Below are 13126 nucleotides of genomic sequence, written 5' to 3' on the forward strand. Positions count from 1 at the left end.
TGGTGTATGATTGATTGATATCGCAAGTTAGAATAAGTGCGACGATGTATATATTGGAAGGACAAAGCATTCTCGTGGTTGTTATGTAAGATCGCATGTCTGTATACTTAGTGTAAGGCCGGGGCGAAACCTCAGGGAAGCAAGTACCGTAAGCGCTCATGTAAGACGCGTCCCGACAATTCCGACGCGTTGGACGCGCCGGCTGCAGCAACGGTCGTGTCTGTCACTGTCTTTTCTTCCGTCGACCATCACGTCTCGTGGGTATCATCCCATCCGCCGCATAGACGAATCCTGAAGAGACTCCGAAAATGGCCAGCTCGACGATCGTTCATGCCGCCGTCTTCGCAGTGGGTGCCCTGGTGGGCGGCGGCGTGGCTACCGCAGTTGCTTCACGCAAGAGGGATGCATATCCGGCCGTTACAACGCAAGTGCCTCATCCACCTGTGGTAGACGTAAAGGTCGGAGAGGGCGCGGTGATGAAGGCTCCGCCAGCAGGAGCGGCAGTCCAGGTGGAAACGGCAGTACTCAAGTACGGGCATCCTGGTGCGTGAGGTGCAAGCGTTGTGTCGGCGACTGCTGAAACTTCTTACCGTCAAACTCAGGACCCGTATCAGACTTGCTAGTGCGGCGCGCATACATCACTGCGTATGACCGCCAAAGGCGGCACCCCGCATGGGTCAGCCCAGCTTCCCTGTCTTGTACTCCCGTGACCCATGTATTGAATGCCTGACATCATACAGACAGCAGAGCACTTGACTCTGGCGTCGTTGGGCAAGTCGGCCATTCAGCCACGCATAGAGGGAGCTGGCGATCGCGCAAATTCACAGTTCAAGGAGGATCAATCCATCCCTGCCATGTTCCGCGCGAAGCTGCAAGATTACTTCCGCAGTGGCTACGACCGTGGGCACATGTACGTGTCTTTTCTTAATGCTGGGATGTCTCTACGACTCATACTATACGGTAGGGTCCCTGCAGCAGATGCGAAAACCTCACAGGCGAGTAACAATACTCTAGTTCCCCCCAATCAACTGCTTACGCCTTCCCTCAGGTGGCGATGGATGAGACCTTCCTACTCACGAACATTGCGCCTCAAGTCGGCGACGGGTTCAACAGGCACTGTGAGTCTTTCCGCATTGACGTTCACACGGGATTGACTGAATTGAATGTTGCCGATGTTCAGACTGGGCATACGTAGAGGACTGGTGCAGACGTCTGACGTCGTCGTTCGCCGACGTCTACGTCTTCACCATTCCCCTGTACCTCCCAAAACTCGACGCTGACGGCAAGTGGCGCGTGGTCAGTAGTACAACAGCGTACTTCTATGATAGCTGTCGTTGTTCACCTACTTCGTCTTTCTTTGTGCAGAGCCATGAAGTCATCGGCAATCCGCCCAACGTTTCAGTACCGACGCACTTCGCGAAAGTCGTCTTGACGTCGAAACCGTCTTCACCCTCAACTCCAGACGTTCTCGAGATCGCAACGGGCGCGTTCGTGTTACCGAACGCTGTCATCCCGGATGAGGCCAAACTCGAGAACTTCGTCGTCCCTGGTATGGTGGTTCTCGAACCTTGTTATGAGACACTCTGCTGACAACGCATCCTCTCGGGTAGTCGACGCGGTTGAACGGGCTGCTGGGCTGACCCTATTCACAGACGCGGTCAAGGCAAACTCGAAGCACATCTGCAAGTCGACAAAATGTGAAGTCATCGTCCGCAGGTTCGACGATGCACAGAAACGTCCGGAGATGCGCAAGGCAATTTCGGCGCCGAAGTAAAAAGTATGGTCGTGAGCGTCGTGCAAGGGATACCATACATCTTGGAGTGGTTGGGTTACTGTACGTCCCAACGTTCTAATGCCAATAATCTGCTAGTCGCAGTGGTCCTCAATGTTCCACCCACGTCCTTCCCTTCAAGCACGCGCAGGTCAGGCTGTATGATTGGGTTGTGGTGATACTGGTTCAAAGTAGACTCCCTCCAGACAAGCAAGTGAGCAGGTGTATAAGCGAAGCAGATTAAGATGATGCATTAGAAGTCAGATAGTATATCCTTCACGCTCGCCCAGTACGCCTTGTCTACTCGGGGCTCTATCTCCTCTTTTGTGAGCCATGCAAAGTCAGTGACGTTCTTGCCGTTGGGTCGGACCTGACCAGCAAGGATATGCGCCTTGAGGAAGAATGTGTAGAGCTGCACAGGCGAGTATACTGAGCTGCGATGTTCTGGTGAATGCGAATGCAAAACGCACCTCTTCTCCACCCAGAGACTTTTTGGCACTCTCAGACAGTGATGCTTGGTGAACTGCAATCGGCTTCTTGCCCACAACCCAAGTATCTATGTTCTCCCCGCATTCGGCCGTGAGGTCGCGAAGCGCAGCCTGCGTGGAAATGAATGAGAAGCACATGAAGTATTAACGATACAGAACTTGCCTGGTGGAGATGCTCGCCTTCCTTCAGGCCGCCCTGAGGGAATCTCCACACTTCCTTGCCTGTGTGGTCCTTGCCCCGGATGAGAAGGTACAGGTTCCTCTCGCCCATCCTGTCCAAGCTCTTCACGTCACCTGTCCTGTCTGACTCGTGTACCCTCGATGCAGGGGGCTCCATGGGCTCTTCACCCATACTCTCCGTCTGGTCGGCCGAGGTCATCCCAATCTCCTCTGACTCAGGGCCTTCACGATTGAGTGTCCAGGGGCCCCCAAACGCCTCCCTTTCCCGCACTTTCTCTTCTCGAGCAAACTTCTTCTCCAGCAGAGAACCAGTCTTGAAGTAGAACTCCGTCGGGAAGGGGTTAAAGAGTGCTCGTCGGATCCGAGATTGGTAGGCGTAGTACGCTTTCTCGAAGAGCGTCGGGGTGCGTGTAATAATGGGAGAGCGGTTGAGAATAACAGCAGCATGGAGAACCGCTTTGGACGTGCTGGGGTCAGACGAGGGGGCAGAGGAGGAAGGGGCGTCGGCGACCGACGCTAATGAGCGTGACGGGGCATGCAGACACGCTGAGAACACGCGTCAGACGAGTAACGCAGACTTCCAAAGACTCAAAACTCACCCCGCGAGCGGTGTCTGCAGGTAGAGACCACATTCCGGGACAACATGGGACGGACAGCAGACGAGCAAGACCGAAATTCGAGAGCGTCAAGTACAGCAGCACTCTACTTTTCCGAAATTGGCCCGTGGGAACGGCCGCGACGGCGCGACGCCCTGGACTGAGGTCACCGTTCTGGGCGGTAGCATCGCTCCCGCTCGTCGAGTCCACTCCCGTCTGCATCGTCGACGACAGCGTCCGCGCTGCCCAGGATGTCTATACAACTCGTCTCCAATCCCTATCTTGACGAGAACTCCGCCAAGATCCGCGCGAAGCCGGTGCCATGGGAGGTACTAGCTGCAGCCACCCCCATAGAGACGCGGTCGCTCACCCCGGTCGATGCAGGGATACCAGCGCGCCGGACTCATTACTACGGAGGAACTCGCACTCATCAAGAAGGTTGACCGCCAGACGCGGCCCAAGATTGAATCTCTACACGCGTCGGACGGCCAAACATACGCTCTCCTATACCTCCGCTTGCTCAAGAAGCTCCAGAGGATCGACACCCAGTCGTTCATCCTCGTTCTGATTGCTGACGCCCTCACCGGTATGTTTCTGTGCACTTTCGTTGATGAGATGACCCATGGCTGCTGTCAGATCACGAAGAACGGATACCCTTGTTTACAGACGCTTCACAAACTGATCCCGAATTGCCATATGGTCCTCTGCTACGGTATGCCATACTCCGTCGTAGGGCCTCACAAGAGTCTGACCCTTGAGGAGTATTCTTGACTCTCAAGACGACTTCGTGCAATTGAAGGCTACTCAGATTCTCACTGTGCTCCTGAGGTACGTCATGTCATGTCCAACGTCGATTACGGCTCCTTCTCATGCAAGTCATATATGAAGTTGGGAGAAGTCGCCAGTACAGCCCCAGCAACTGCAGCCATTCCTCAACACACTCGCGCAATTTGTGTCTAACAATTCCTCGAACAAACGAGATGTTGCCGTGCAGTGCCTTGAAGCTGTTCTCCCCCGCCCAGAGTGTCGGAGAGCAGTCTGGGCTAATACCGCCCTCGTTGGAGGGTAAGTCTTCACACGCAACCTCCTAACTTGCACGATATGTTCGAACATATCATGTTTTATAGGCTGGTTGACATCCTCAAGAACAATGCGTCGCCGCAGATGTCCTACCAAGTAGGATTCTGCTTCTGGTTGCTCACTTTCGAGCAAGAAGTTTCTGAGCAGATTCAGAAGTATGTGCGTTGTTATTGACTGTTTCAATACGCTACTGACAGTATTCTAGGCGGTTCGACATTATACCCCTCCTTGTCGATGTCGCCCAAAGTGCGGCCAAGGAGAAGGTCATCCGCGTCATTGTGGCGACTTTCAGGGTATGTGTCTTTGCCATCAAAGATCGTATGCTCCCTTATTTGGGTACCAGAACCTTGTCGCGAAAGCCCCTTCTGCGAATTTGCCGGTCATGCTTGTGGCACAACTCTTGCCTTTCTCGAAGAACCTTGCCGGTCGTAAGTGGACCGACGAAGATATCGTCGAGGACATCCAGTACCTTCGTGACGAACTAAGTGCACGGTTTGAGAGCATGACGTGAGTGCAACCTGTCCTTGTATGCGTCGTTGAAGCTGACCGACGACGGATCGAAGGACGTACGACGAGTACCATTCGGAGTTGCTCTCAGGGCACCTGTCATGGACGCCGGTGCATGAGTCCGACCTGTTCTGGAAGGAGAATGCGACCAAGCTCAATGACAATAACTACGAGTTGCTCAAGTACGTCTAGAGCAACACTGTGTACTTGCTCCTATTCGGTCGTTGCTAACGTATTGCATTGTAGGATTCTCATTAGACTGATCAACGAGTCAAATGATGTCACTGTGCTCGCTGTGGCCCTTCACGACATTGGCCAATATGTCAAGCATTATGAGCGGGGCAAGAAGTGGGTTCTGCCTTGTCGATTGATGAGCACTGAAATGACTTCGCCCTCCCCCAGGATCCTGACTGATTTGGGCGGCAAGACCCGCGTGATGGAGCTGATGTCCCACTCCAACCCCGACGTACGATACCAAGCACTCTTCTCTGTGCAACTACTCGTCAGCCACCCATGGGCTGCAGTGTAATGACTCTTTGGATTCATGGACATTATCTATTAGTACATCATGATTTCAATTCATCAACACTCGTGGTAAGCACATTATCATGGATGATAGCGGGGAATGCATGCGAGAGGAAGCTCCTGTAACACAATGACGAAGACAGCTGCAGACGAAGCAGGAACACAAAGTTCATGACAGCAAGGACAAGGGACGTATAGTACAATATCGTACAGCGTTGGAATAAGGCGTGGAACAGAGTGTTGGAGTCAGTACAGGGAAACACGAGATCATATTGCCGTAGTCGGGAGATGCAATATACAGGGGTGAGTTTCTCCAAGAGACGGTGTGTTAGAAACAGACAAGGAGGGCTTCACCATTCAGCACTGGCTCAGGATGAGCCGGCGTGCCTCCTCTGAGCGAGGGCGGATATCCGCAGGGAAGGGCTTCGGGAAGCTGGAAAGGCCGGAAGTGTATTCGCCGCTAGGCGTGATCTCCTTACCGTCAGGACCAATCGCCTTTCGGATGTTCATTGTCGCAGACAGCGAGGCAATAGCCATCCAGACACTGCCCATGCCTAGGAAGCGTCCGGGGCACGCCCTAAGGAACGTGTCAAGCTCGTGACTTTTACGGCAGCCGTAGGGGGAAACATACCGACGACCGAATCCAAAGGATGCGTGAGGAAATTGCTCAGGCGCGCCATGAGGCCCGGAAAGGAAGCGTTCAGGTTTGAAAGTCTCGGGATCGTGGTACTGGCGCTTGTCCATCGCCATGGCCCTGTCCGCGAAGCTGTTAGCGACAGGCCGCTGATGCCTCGCGGAGTTGACACCACGTACCAGGCGTTCGCGAAGACCATTGTCCCCTTCGGAATGAACATGCCGTTGTACGTATCATCTTGCATTGTGCTGTGTGGGATGCCTGGATAACCGTCGGGTATTTCAGCAGCCTACTCGGGGATGGAGAGACTAACCAACTGACCTAGGGGAACCACCGGCCTCCACCTCAACACCTCCTGGAAAATGGCCTCGATGTACGGCAGACTCTCGCGGTCGTCAAAGTCGGGCAGCCGTCTAGTGCCTATGACACTGTCGATCTCCTCCTGTGCCTTCTTCAGCACGTGGGGGTGGAGGACCATAGCGAGGATGAACGTGTTGATGGTAGAGTATGTCTGAAATACACGGATCAGTACTGGCGAGGCATGCGGAGTCGCGCCGACGCTGGACTTACGGTCTCGGCACCACCCGCGTATATTGCTCCGGTGGCATGTTTGAGATCGTCTAGGCTGTGCTCGCCCTTGTAGTCGGGCTTGGAGAATTCTTCAAGGTAGGTCAGCAAAAATGACGGAGGCGCATGTCCTTCGGTCTGCGGATTTGGTATCATCAGGTAATACGTTGACAAACACCTGCGTCGGACTGACCATCTGGCGTTGGACTTGTTCGAACGGATAGTCATGGAATTTCTTGATCGCCCAGCTCCAGTCTGACCATGGGTAAGCCGACCATATCCTTCAGAAAGAACACACTCTGTACTCACTGTGGACTACGCGGTTGAACCAGCAGCCTGGGAACCACCACGGGAGGTATTGCACTGCCGTCTCATATTATGAACCACGTCAACGAGACGTAAAGCTAGGAGCAACGTACGGCTCGGGAAGAAGTCAACCGGCGCGGTACCCGGGTCACCAGCATCGACATGTGCCAGCGAGACGTTCTCAGTCATCTTGATGTACTCATCGTCATCGGATTCGATTTGATGACCGTACGCAATCTTCATGATGACCGCCGCGCCAAACCTGCGATCCCATGGCAGCAACTTGTCAGCAGGAGAACGCGCGCACCACGTCACAGGAATTTTGAGCCGATATATACCCACCTCCGGACGAGCCAGTCAAAATCCTTCGGCCGGTCGACCATGTTCTTCAGCATCTTGCGAGCCTCTTCAGTGTGAATCGGGCGGAAACGGGCGACCTCCTGCTTGGCGAGGTACTGCTGCAAGATGCGGCGCTGCTTGAAGAATTGCGGACCATACTTGAGGAACGTCACGCTGACACCCCATCCCAGGCTGCGAGGCGTCGAAGCTCAGAGAATAGGCGGTACAAACATCATGACGACGACCTACTTCATGAAGAGCGGGAAGACCGGTCTGTCGCTGTAGTTGGCGCTACGCTTGTCCATCAGCTCGTTCGCCATCTCATAATTGTTGACGACGACGATCTTCCGGCCGAGGATCTCAAGGTAGAAGATGTCCCCTGCGAGTCCTTGGTCAGCGACGGTGCCGACGTCAAGATCGACGGAATCACCATATTTCTTCGACCATTGGAAGAAGACCTCGGCCTGGTACGTGCGGGGGAAGATGCGGTAGTGCCCAATGATAGGGTCAGATGGTGGGCTGGGCGGTAGGTGAGCGTTCCTGCGTCTCTTGCGGATCTGCCATCCGACGATGAAGAGCACGAGGGCGACATTGAACGCCAGGAACGGTGAGAAGGTGGTCAAGGCAGAGAATGCAGAGGTGCCGAAGGAAGGCATGTTGTCCACCTCGTTGGGTCCCCCCCTCTCTGCACACCGGGGTATTTATACCTACGAGCCTCGTGCAAACCCAAAGTGGCTAATGCACCGAGGATAGAAGCTAGGTCCCAGCGGCTCCATGGTCCGTCTAGCGTCCTGTAGATCTCGTAAACGTGAGCAACGCTCTACCTGCGCTGGTGGCTCCACTTGAGCTAGTGGTGCCGCGTAGTGCGTAATGATATGCTTGAGTTCAGCCTAGCTGAGGTCTTGACACCACGCTTCTCTAGCTCCGGTGCCCTACATGCCCTCGGCCCCACAAATTCGGACATTCGTTGTATAGCCGAGAGAAGACGGTAGGGTGTGTCTATGCAAAAACGGGGATATGAAGTTCGCCGATGACAGGAGATAGAACGATGAACGCACCATCGGAAGCCTCGGAGGACACGGACCCTCTCGTCCGTTGTGGGTCCAAGTGCCTTGGATCGTCAGAAGCGGCATAGCTCTACGCTACTTCGGAGCTCGTGAGAGGGATTCGGCGGTGCTAAGGGTGTACCTGTGGGATCTGAACTTCCCGTAGGGGACGATCATCCGTGCCCAAGAGCTGCTGCCTCAGTCTACTTGGGTCACGGCACAAAAGTCCGTCCTATCGTTTGAAACCCCGCATAAGTCTATGACGACACTACCACTGCGAGACCTCAACATCGACATCGATGAACGGTACCGCATGTGGACGATGTGTCGGTACACCGACTCCGAGCCCCTCGGCTCTTCAACGGCATACCAATTCATCCACAAGAGAGATGAGGAAAGCATGTCCTCCGCTCCTGGTCGTGTGGTGATGGAGACGTGAATAAACGGCCACAGGCCCACGAATGATCTAGGCCTCGTCCTGGCCAGACAGTTCACGCAGGCAGCCAAGACTCCGATGTATAGCGTGACGTCCCTGCGGATTCCGATGTCAGTATTACAGACCAGTCCACCGGCTTAGACTTACGTTAGTACCTGAATGGACACACGAACGCCCATCACAGCATCTCATCGATGTTCCCAGTGGGCATTCATCGGGATGTTGATTGTGCTGCTAGTACGGATGCCGGAGACGATCCCAACATTAGCATAGACCGACCGGGGAGGTCACGTCGGGACTCACTACGGTATCGACATCTCGCCGGAAAGGAGGAATCGCTAAGATAATCAGCAGCCTCCGGATTCCGGTGTCCCTGCTAACCATGGTTGAACTTGCATGGTCCCACAGTGATCCAAACTAGAAGCTGGAATCAAACCATTACCACAACAGTACTGGTACAGCACCCGCGCTCGCTACGGTGGCATCGGACGAGTGTCCGTCCTTTATCATGCTAATGCAGCTCGTCAGCTTCATATCGACTCTGCAGCAATCCTGACGTACCCATGTTCACATACGCAGGCCGCCGGAGTCTCGGTGAGTCCACGAGGATCGTGGCGACGTCGTTGCACTATTCCGAGTGCGCGCAGTTCTCATCTCCGCGCCGCGGGTACGTATCCGAGGCAGCGTGCACGGACTTCAAGCGAGGTCCCTCATCACACTCACATCATCTCCCATCGTCCCCATGGGTCACGACGTGGTTCAGCATCTTCTTACTTGCATCAGGCGAGACCCCGGGGATGATCTGTTTTGCCTGTCCATTGATGATACCGCATTGGGTGAGCTCGTACAATTCTTCGATATGTGGTAGAGATGTTGCCCCCGCTCGCTGGGAGAAAGAGCACGATTGATCGCTTGAGATAGTTGCACGTCAAGCAGGAGCCGGATGGAACTGGGACAGTACAACAGACGCCCGGTCTAGGTCACCGAGGCAAACCCCTACTCCCCCGGAAAATGCCGAGGTTATGCACTCACATACCTGAAGTACCGCAGACGAATATGACCACTGAGGGCAGCCGTTGATAGGGATGTTCTGGATCTGTTGGCCTGTAGTTTGTCGGCAGGGATTTGGGATTTGTGCCTGCAACTGAGCAACGACACACAACAACTTACATAATTCTGCAGCTGTTTTCCATGGACTATGCTATTATCAAGCTCGCATAAGCCTGAACAATGTCATCGGCACAAGAGTCCGGCAACCACACTCGCACTCCGCAAACTGAGTCCTGATCCCCTTTATTCTCCCACTGACCGCGGGGCGGTAGAGAGCGATAGAAGTACACGAGCGACTCGCAAGTCTGTGGACACTACTAGTAACAAAAGAGAAGATCTAGCGACGACGAGAGGGACCGAGGGTTGACAATACTAACGAGGTGCAAGTCCGCTGGTAGGGGGAGCTACGCTATAGAACAGGCCAAGAAGAGAATAATCGATTAAGTGAGAGCCAAGTGAGCCCACGCTTGCGAGCGACGGCGGGCGGGCGAGACGAAGCTCGAGATGAAAGCAAAGGAAATGTGAACTCGAGTGAGCTCCTGGTGCGCGGCCTGTGGTCGGCGACACGCCTTTAGACGAAGCCCCTTCCGCCCCGCTTGGCATCGATCCTCTTGAACCGCTCCTCCTCTTGTCGCTATAGCGGTGCACAGCCCGCCGGTCAGTGACCGCATAGAAGACATAGATAGCGGACAGCAACGACTCACCCTCTTGATAACACACATCGTGGCCAGGAATAGCGTGATCACCACCGCCATGAAGCCATAAATCTAGAGACGGAGACGATCAACGGGTCAATATCATGCGCAGCGCTCACCGCACGGAGGAAGGGGCTACTCACGGTTCTAAAATAGAACAATGGCGGGTAAGCACACGGCTAAAGGGAGGTAAGCAGGGCGGGGACTTACGTGAAGACATTGTTCAAGGTGTAGTCGGTGGAAGCAGTGATCGGGCCAACGCAGCGGCCAAAGCTGGCGTCAGTGGCATTCACGAGCTGGTCAACGAACGTCTGGTTGGCGCAGAAGGATCCGCCGATTTCGACCGTGTCGTTGTTGGTGAAGTAACCGCAGCACGAGAACTAATTGGGCGAACAATTCTCGTTATACGGTGGATTGTCCGCATACACGCAGAAATAACGCACCTTGTCCTGGATCTGGATGCGCGTCTGGGCCGAGACAGAGTTGTACACCTTGAGATAGTTGTTTCGCTGTTGCAGCGAGAAGAACCAGATGGTGGTGCCGACGACGAGGACAACGATGGCGTCAATGACCAGAAGCCAGTTCAGGATGACCAGACCGGTGGTGTTGTGGTTCTTTTGCACCACGGCACCGATGGAGACCACGAATGTTATCAGGAAGAAGATTCCAGTGATCAATCCGCCTGGACCCGGGTCAGAAATGGGGCGAATGCGGGAAAGGAAGTATAGACGCACTCAGGAGGAAGTTGTTGCTGAGGGTGAAGTTGATCATGAGGTTGGGCATGCGGAACAGCTCTGAGAAGACTACGAGGATGACGCCGGCTGCGAGAAGGCAGACATCGACGAAACCCCAAAAGCTCATAAGCCGCTTGGAAGGCATCTTCGGCTAGATTTGTACAGCGTAGAAACTTGCGGGGCATTCGGAGAGGATTTGAGACGAGGCTGAGAGGGGTTTGCAGAAGAGAGACGCACCAGAACTGGGATGCTACGACTGAAGCGAGCGAGATACGAGTCAACTCGGTATGTAAGCGACCTTGGACTCTTCTTCCAGAGAGAGCGGACGCGACAGAGGTGGCTGCAGCACCAAGAAAAGAGAGGAAAGAGACGTTCAACGCCTGTGGGGGGCGGTCAGCCGAAGAACGAAGGGGGAGGAACGAAGGGGTGAGGAAGAGGGGAGGCGCACCTGCTCGCAATCGTATATGCCAGGTATCAGCTCAGCTGTCGCTCGGGGGCAACGCGATGCAGCCTCTCCCACAACCGCGCATAAATGATGGTCACGGCACGCCGTCGCCATGGCCACTTGTCCTCGCCCAGCCCCGTCCAGCCCATGTCTTCTGCCCGTCTTTCGCACTGTTTGCCTTGCTGCGCACGGTGTTTGCTGCGTCCTGGCCACGTCGTTGCTTGTTATTGTCCACAAAGTATTTCTGAGCATACGCGACTTGCGTTCCCCATTATTCGCCACTTTATTCTTCAAAGGCGCCCATTCACTGTCACCAACAGCGATCGTCGGCACCGGCCACCGGCACCGGCGTCCCCCGGTACTGCGCGCACTCATCCTCTCGCGCGTGTCGGTCTGATCACTCAAACTTGAAAACATGGCAGCAGACACTCCCTCGCTCTCCGGAGGCTCTCTCCTCCTCGCCTGGCAGCTCAAAGACAAGACTGTCCTCATCATCGGCGGCGGCGACGTCGCGTCCGGCCGCATCGAGTCTGTCCTCGTCGCCGACGCGCGCATAACCCTCATTGCCCCCCGCGCAGGCCTCCACCCGCTCACGAAGCAGTTCCTCGACACCTGCGCCCGCATCACCTATCATGATCGCGTCTTTGCTGGCCCCCAGGACCTTGAAGGTGTCGACATGGTCCTGACAGCGATTGACGACGTCGAGGTCTCCCGTCAAATATGTGCACTCTGTCGCGAGCGCAAGATTCCCGTCAACGTTGCCGACATCCCTCCCTCCTGCGACTTCTATTTCGGTTCGCAAATCCGCAGCGGGCCCCTCCAGATCATGATCTCCACCAATGGTCGCAGTCCGAAGCTTGCCAACATCATCCGCAAGAAGATTGAGGGCTGCATTCCTGAGCATGCCGGCGAGGCCATCGAGAAGGTCGGCGAGCTCAGGTCCAAGCTCAAGGAGCGCGCCCCGGGCGTCGGAGGCGAGGTCGGCAAGAGACGCATGCGGTGGATGGTGGACGTCTGCTCGTCCTGGGACATGGACGAGCTCGCGCTCTTGGATGACAACATGATGGCGAGGCTGTTGGACGAAGGCTGGGAGAAGAACACTGTGCCGCGCATTCAAGATCTCGGCGGGCACAACAAGAAGGCAGCGGGTGTCCACTCGGTGCGGGCTTCGTCTCTCCTCCTCCCCACCGCGCTGGGTTTCGTTGCCGGCATCGCCTGCACAGCGGCCGTCCTGCTAACGCGACGTCACTAACATTGTCGCGCGCCCGCTGCCACACTCTCCAAAATTAACGACACACGCGCGCTGCTCGTGCGCAATGCCAGGGACCCTTGGATATAGACACTAGACATCCTGCTTTCGCTCTCGCAAAATGGCAACCGACACGCCGTATTCCCCAATGTATCATAGTACCATTCTAGACGTTTCGCGAACAGTCCCTCTCTACAAGACCCGTCTCGTGTGCGCGTCCTCGCCCGGTCCAGTCATCCCTAGTCATGTTAAGGCCGGCGCATCCGTATGAGTGAGCGTCCACTCAATATGTAAAATCTGTCGTCGGTGCGAGACGGAGGCGGAGCAAGGCTGTTACGCACTCCGGGCGGACATCCATGACTCAGGAGCGCCCATAGCGCAAGCGCCCACTATATAAAGCGGCATGTCAATCGAGCATGTTCCCCACATCATCCCCGCCTCCTCGCTGTTACCCTCACCGTCTAGACTTTCTCCCGTA

General features: G+C 55.2%; 6 protein-coding genes across 6 annotated transcripts; 3 read left to right on the forward strand and 3 right to left on the reverse strand.

Moving 5' to 3' along the window:
* The first annotated feature begins 246 nt into the window (after window positions 1-246).
* On the forward strand, window positions 247-2058 carry L226DRAFT_500014 (uncharacterized protein). The gene is made up of 8 exons (XM_067677744.1): window positions 247-543; window positions 603-676; window positions 741-910; window positions 965-995; window positions 1049-1118; window positions 1181-1296; window positions 1366-1549; window positions 1611-2058. Exons 1-8 carry the CDS (start codon window positions 309-311, stop codon window positions 1772-1774), a joined length of 1044 nt encoding a protein of 347 aa, XP_067540365.1. The 5' UTR covers window positions 247-308; the 3' UTR covers window positions 1775-2058.
* Window positions 1749-3105, reverse strand: L226DRAFT_478292 (mitochondrial 54S ribosomal protein mL46). Its single transcript, XM_067676786.1, has 4 exons — window positions 3039-3105; window positions 2423-2985; window positions 2242-2370; window positions 1749-2183 (listed from the first exon to the last, which is right to left on the reverse strand). Exons 1-4 carry the CDS (start codon window positions 3082-3084, stop codon window positions 2025-2027), a joined length of 897 nt encoding a protein of 298 aa, XP_067540366.1. The 5' UTR covers window positions 3085-3105; the 3' UTR covers window positions 1749-2024.
* A 127-nt stretch (window positions 3106-3232) lies between these two features.
* Window positions 3233-5449, forward strand: L226DRAFT_529994 (ATPase V1 complex subunit H). Its single transcript, XM_067679737.1, has 11 exons — window positions 3233-3364; window positions 3420-3621; window positions 3672-3747; window positions 3798-3863; window positions 3924-4100; window positions 4163-4270; window positions 4321-4408; window positions 4459-4622; window positions 4679-4804; window positions 4869-4970; window positions 5025-5449. Exons 1-11 carry the CDS (start codon window positions 3287-3289, stop codon window positions 5149-5151), a joined length of 1314 nt encoding a protein of 437 aa, XP_067540367.1. The 5' UTR covers window positions 3233-3286; the 3' UTR covers window positions 5152-5449.
* A 55-nt stretch (window positions 5450-5504) lies between these two features.
* L226DRAFT_454964 (cytochrome P450) lies at window positions 5505-7649 on the reverse strand (the record flags this gene model as incomplete). The annotated part of the gene is made up of 11 exons (XM_067675213.1): window positions 5505-5724; window positions 5779-5901; window positions 5961-6042; window positions 6103-6292; window positions 6352-6486; window positions 6542-6603; window positions 6658-6711; window positions 6768-6916; window positions 6997-7185; window positions 7243-7372; window positions 7424-7649. The coding sequence occupies 11 exons, from the start codon at window positions 7647-7649 to the stop codon at window positions 5505-5507; spliced, it is 1560 nt and encodes a 519-aa protein (XP_067540368.1).
* A 2447-nt stretch (window positions 7650-10096) lies between these two features.
* L226DRAFT_519451 (tetraspanin) lies at window positions 10097-11099 on the reverse strand (the record flags this gene model as incomplete). The annotated part of the gene is made up of 6 exons (XM_067678582.1): window positions 10097-10159; window positions 10230-10292; window positions 10364-10367; window positions 10431-10600; window positions 10664-10902; window positions 10955-11099. The coding sequence occupies 6 exons, from the start codon at window positions 11097-11099 to the stop codon at window positions 10097-10099; spliced, it is 684 nt and encodes a 227-aa protein (XP_067540369.1).
* Window positions 11100-11511: 412 nt separating this feature from the next.
* On the forward strand, window positions 11512-12651 carry L226DRAFT_542643 (siroheme synthase; the record flags this gene model as incomplete). Its single annotated transcript, XM_067682139.1, has 2 exons — window positions 11512-11521; window positions 11825-12651. The coding sequence occupies 2 exons, from the start codon at window positions 11512-11514 to the stop codon at window positions 12649-12651; spliced, it is 837 nt and encodes a 278-aa protein (XP_067540370.1).
* Window positions 12652-13126: the final 475 nt, after the last annotated feature.

The sequence above is a fragment of the Lentinus tigrinus genome (assembly GCF_003813185.1).
Source record: "Lentinus tigrinus ALCF2SS1-7 unplaced genomic scaffold L226scaffold_3, whole genome shotgun sequence".
Lineage (NCBI taxonomy): Eukaryota > Fungi > Basidiomycota > Agaricomycetes > Polyporales > Polyporaceae > Lentinus > Lentinus tigrinus.